The sequence below is a fragment of the Microplitis mediator genome, chromosome 8 (genome assembly GCF_029852145.1).
Source record: "Microplitis mediator isolate UGA2020A chromosome 8, iyMicMedi2.1, whole genome shotgun sequence".
NCBI classification, from domain to species: domain Eukaryota; kingdom Metazoa; phylum Arthropoda; class Insecta; order Hymenoptera; family Braconidae; genus Microplitis; species Microplitis mediator.
This window is the reverse complement of record NC_079976.1, coordinates 12,450,001-12,455,527: the sequence shown is the minus strand read 5'-3', so window position 1 is coordinate 12,455,527 and position 5,527 is coordinate 12,450,001. Positions and strand designations below refer to the sequence as shown.

General features: G+C 42.1%; 1 protein-coding gene across 1 annotated transcript; it reads right to left on the bottom strand.

Moving 5' to 3' along the window:
- Positions 1-2,236: 2,236 nt before the first annotated feature.
- LOC130673796 (uncharacterized) lies at positions 2,237-5,228 on the bottom strand. The gene is made up of 2 exons (XM_057479007.1): positions 5,225-5,228; positions 2,237-5,052 (listed from the first exon to the last, which is right to left on the bottom strand). The coding sequence occupies exons 1-2, from the start codon at positions 5,226-5,228 to the stop codon at positions 2,237-2,239; spliced, it is 2,820 nt and encodes a 939-aa protein (XP_057334990.1).
- Positions 5,229-5,527: the final 299 nt, after the last annotated feature.

Sequence of the window (5,527 nt, the reverse complement as noted above, 5' to 3'; positions counted from 1 at the left end):
ATAAAATTAAAATTCTAACCCTCCTCTTGATTAATGGATCTTCAATGGGAATGGGAACAGGTATCGGATGGGAACAGGAACTCCTTCCTTTCCTCCTTGAAGGACTAGGAATGGACTCTTTCTCTCCTTCCCCAATGAAATTGGAAATATTATCTGCACATAATAAAGAAACAAAACAAGTATTTCCAACATTTTATTAAATTTTATACTTAAACATATTTCATCGTTACATCCTATTATTTATCAGTTGTTAATTATAAACTTTCATTATCGTGATCAATTCAATAATTTCGATCTTAAATGCTTAATGTTCTGCCGTTCGATTCATCCAGACCATCCTCCGATATGTCATCCATAGCTAACATATCAATGATACTGAATAATACACGTTGCAACGAATTTCAATTAATTTTTTTTTCTTAATTAATTAATTTCTTTTAATAATTTTTTTTTTTTTTATAAAAATAAGTTCCTCGGAATCTCTCCAGGGCATCCATCTATTTCTCAGAAGTCGTGGCCATCAACAAACGAGAAATGCTGACGATGTCAACTCCGGATGGATCCCAAAGCTCCAGTCAGGATACTGTTGACCAATGATAAGTTCTAAGAATTCAGACTTTTGATCTGAGCTGAGCTCACTCAAACCAAAAGAAATATCCAGTCTCTCATCAAAAACCCAGGAATCCCGAGAATCCCCTGCAACGACCAATCGTTCTGGGCCCTCAGCCAGACATCCCTCCAACTAATAATCGAACTTAGAACATTTCCAGTCCTAATAGAATCCCGGGAATTCCCAAACAGCGTTACCACCGAGATTGTTCAGAGCCCCAGCCAGACTTTTCTTTCAGTATTTCGGGAACTCTCCAACGACGTCTACAGTAAGGCTATTTAGGTTCCACTGCCGGCCTTCTCATACGGACTATACCAGTCTTTAGTAAGTCGTCCAGACAAATCTGTCAATTCTATCAGTTTGAAAGAGATATCCTAGTCTTACTAATTGATTACAGAATCCCGGGAACCCTTTATTTCCCATTGGGAATTTTTCTGATTCTATAAACTACATCATTTAGCCTATTTTCACTTTCATAAGGACCCTCCTAATCGCATTGAAGTTTCGGAGATTTTCCTTTGACTCTATGGGGGAAATAGAGCCAAACTAATTCCTTTCCTTAAAAGTTAACATACTGATTTTTCGATCAAAATTTGATTTAGCTTCATTTGATTTAATTTCAAATTTTTTTTTGTAATATTATGAATTGAGTTCATTTTCTCTTTCAATTGAATTACGAAATCAGACAGTGTCTTAGACTCCCCTGAACTCTCGAGGTCTATCGGAGAACCTCGAAGAAGACCTAAAGGATTCCTGAGTTCACGTCCCATCATGAGCATTGCAGGAGAAAATTCTGTAGTTTCAGGTTTAGACGAGCGATAAGCTAACAGGAAAAGTGGTAACCATTTATCCCAATCTTCTTGATTTTTCTAGATAAATGTTTAGAGATATCGAAGAATTGTCCTGTTCAATCATTCTACTAAGCCGTTTGATTGAGGGTGTAATGGAGTTGTTCGAGTTTTCTTTACTCCTAAATATTCCATCAAGTCTTTAAAAATTAAAGATTCGAATTCTCTTCCTTGATCTGAATGAATTTCTAAAGGAAGACCATGACGACAAATAACATGACAAACTAATGCTTCAACGATTGTGGATGTTTGGTGATTTGGAAGAGGAATTGCTTCTGGCCATCTAGTAAAATAATCTATGACGACTAAAATAAAACGATTTCCTGATAAAGATTTGGTAATTGGACCGAGGATGTCAATTGCGATTCTTTCAAATGGTGACCCTACATTATAAATCTGATATTCTGCTTTAGTTTTGTGATGAGGACCTTTTTTCGAGAAACAGACTTTACAATTTTTACACCATAACTCAACATCCTGTTTACAAGTTGCCCAATAGAATCTTTAACGCATTTTGTCAAGGGTCTTATCGATTCCTAAATGTCGACCAGATGAAGAGTTATGTGCTTCATGAAAAACATCGTTAATTTTACTTGTTGGAATAATAATTTGCCAAACGATTTTCGAGGGATTTGGAGATTTCCGCTTTTTATCGAGTATATCGTTTTTTGATTCTAAAGAATCCCAATAGAGTAGATAAATTTTAAAGGTGGAGTGAAGATGAGAAATAGACTGCCAATCTGGTACAAGATTTTTTTCTTAAAATCAATGATAACTTTTAACAATTCGTCCACTGGGTTCCATCATTGGCGAGATGCTGCTGTAGATGAGATGATTCCTTGAGAGCACCGGTGAGAAGATGCTTGAGAACTAGATCAGCACCCTTGAAGTTTGTTCCACAGTCACTTCGAAGTGTGCGGCAAATTCCCCGTCTGCTAGTGAAACGGCGGAATGCCTTGAGAAAGCCTTCACTGGAGTAGTCAGTGACAACCTCCAAATGAACGGCTGATGTTGAGAGACAGACAAAGACAGCGATCCAGCCCTTATAGCATCTGGTACCGCGTCCTTGAAAGAACTTCAGAGACACTGGACCGGCGTAATCGACTCCAGTGTTCTCGAAGACGAGAGATGGTGAGACCCGATGAGATGGAAGTTGACCCATGAGTTGTTGAGATCTGACTCCCCGCATTCGTGCGCAGGTGAGACAGCGATGGATGAAGTTTTGAATTGGAGCTCGTCCACCAATTATCCAACACTTCTTGCGAACATGAGATAAAGTAAGCTGGGTACCTCCGTGCAAAGTGCGTAGATGAGAGTCTAAGATGATGAGACGTGAGAGCAGACAATCCTTGGGAAGGATTGCTGGATGCTTGCTGTCAGCATCCAATGCTGAATTTTGAAGACGTCCACCGACTCGGATTACACCAGCTTGATCGATGAATGCGGTAAGACGGGTGAAACAGTGAGATTTCTTGAGAGTACTGCCTTGAGATAATACTGAGATTTCTGATGAGAAATATTCCTGCTGAGTTGATTTGATCCACTGAATGAGAGCTGATTGTAATTCAGCAGGTGTGAGAGGTGAGATGCTGAGTGAGGAACCAGTTACTTTCTTACAACATGAGATTGCTCTGAATACTGTTGCAGTACGCCGTAGTAGAGCTGTGAGTGTAGTCGATGAGTGAATGAGAGATGATAGTGGCATGAGAGGTGGACTAGTTGAGACGTGAGACTTGCAAGGTCTTATTTCTGAGTTTACTTGCTCTGTTTCATCTGCTGCTGAACTGAGAACATGATGAGATGGCCATTGAGAGGGAGGATCAGCTAGCCAGCTGGGTCCTGACCACCATAACTGATGGTTGATGAGCTGAGATGCGGTTAGACCCCTGGATGCACAGTCAGCCGGGTTTTGTTTTCCTGAGATGTTTCTCCAGTGTGCATCTGGAGAATGTTGCTGGATCGCTTCAACTCGATTTTTGACGAATTCTTTCCATCTTGTTGGTTCACTGGTAACCCAAGCAAGAGTTGTTGATGAGTCGGTCCACAAATAAGTTGAAACATGAGATAATTGCAGCGTAGATGAGACATGAGATGCCAGTTTTGAGAGCAATAATGCAGCTGAGAGTTCGAGTCGAGGAATCATGAGACGTTTGAGTGGTGCGACCTTTGTTTTTGAGCAGATGAGAGAGATGATAGTCTGTTCGCCAGGTTGACAGACTCTGAGATATATTACTGCAGACATTGCAGCTTGAGATGCGTCAGAAAACCCGTGAATCTCGATGCCAGATGAATTGGGGATGAGATTGATCCATCGAGAAATTCTGAGATGAGAAAGTTGAGGTAGTTCATCGCGGAAAGTTTTACGTCGGTGAACTAGCTCTGGTGAGAGTGAATCATCCCAGTCGACCTTTTGTAGCCAAAGGTCCTGTATGATGATTTTTGCTTTTACAATTACTGGTGAGATTAAACCCAGAGGGTCAAATAGCTGAGCAGCCTCTGAGGTGATGGTACGCTTGGTGATACTGAGAGTTTGAGACGTCTTGCCAGTGAATGTGAGAACGTCTTCTTGACAATTCCATGAGAGACCCAAGATCTTTAAGATGTGGTCTGAGAATGAATGAGAATCTTCTGGGCTGAGTGATGATGAGATTTTGCTGAACTGAGGGTGGTTGCTCTTCCATTTAGCTAGTGGAAAGCAACCTAAATTGCAAAGTGCTTCGACATTATTTGCAATGTCGTTGAGATCGCTGAGATTGTCGGCACCGCCGCCGATGTCGTCGACGTAGCTGCCCTTTTGAAAGGGTTCCACTGCTAGTGAATATTGAGACCCTTCGTCGATGAGAAGTTGTTTGAGAGCTCGGCCAGCAAGATATGGTGCTGGTCGAGTGCCATGTGTGACGGTGTTGAGTTGATAAGCCACAGTGAGACCATTCTCTGCCCAGAGGATGCGCTGATAGTCCCTGTCATCAGGGTGGATGAGAATTTGACGAAACATCTTAACGATATCAGTCAAGAAGATGTATCTGTGACTTCTGAGGTACAGAAGTACATCACAAATCTTTGATTGCAGGCTTGGGCCGATATGCAGATGATCATTGAGAGAGCTGGCTGATGATGTCTTGCTTGATCCATTGAACACGACCCTCAACTTCGTGGTTTCGCTGTCTTCGCGAACAACGCAATGATGAGGTAAATAATATACATGAGAAGGTTCAGGCGATGTAGATGAGACTCGAGTCATGTGTCCAAGTGATTTATACTCGTTGAGAAAAGCAGTATATTGACCTTGAAGTTCTGGGTTTTGAGAAAGACGCTTCATGATACGGTTGAGACAGCGCTGCGCAATATGACGAGATTCACCTAGCTTCTGATATGATGATTTGAATGGTAGACGGACGATGTATCGTCCTGATGCATCTCGAGAATGAGTTGATAGGAGGTGAGCTTCACACTCAGCTTCCTCGACGGTGAGAGTTTCGTTGCAGGACTCTGGAACTTCTTCAAGTTCCCAGAACTTGGTGAGAGAGTCGTGCAGTTGAGCATTTGAGATGATATGATGAGACAGGCTAGGTGAATGATGAGATTGTTCATGAACTGGGCCGAGAATTGTCCAATTAATTAATGTAACGGGACCTAAGTCCGCCTCCGCCGACCGGAAGCCGATACCTCGCCATTTTGGGCATACTCACGTTGCGTGTGGTCCCTATCTTTAACACTACCATATATTATAAAAGCGAAATGTGGGCATAGGCTCACATTAACTTACCCATTAGGCATGCATTGCATGTGGGTGTCTCACCAACAACCACCATGAGACCGACCGCATTTTGGACCCATACACTTCTCCCATCTCTGGTCGAAGCGGGGCTTGGAATGGATCCCCCATGGTACCAGACTTCAGCTCTGGTGAACTGCTTGCATAGGAGTGGTGGGGAGCAAGTACTTCCCCAACCCATACGGGCTTCCTCCACTTAGGAATATAATCACCAAGATCTCAGAACATGCCATTATTAACACTTGCCCTCATCCATCACTTAGTGATCTCTAATCTGCGAGCTTTTTGTGGCCG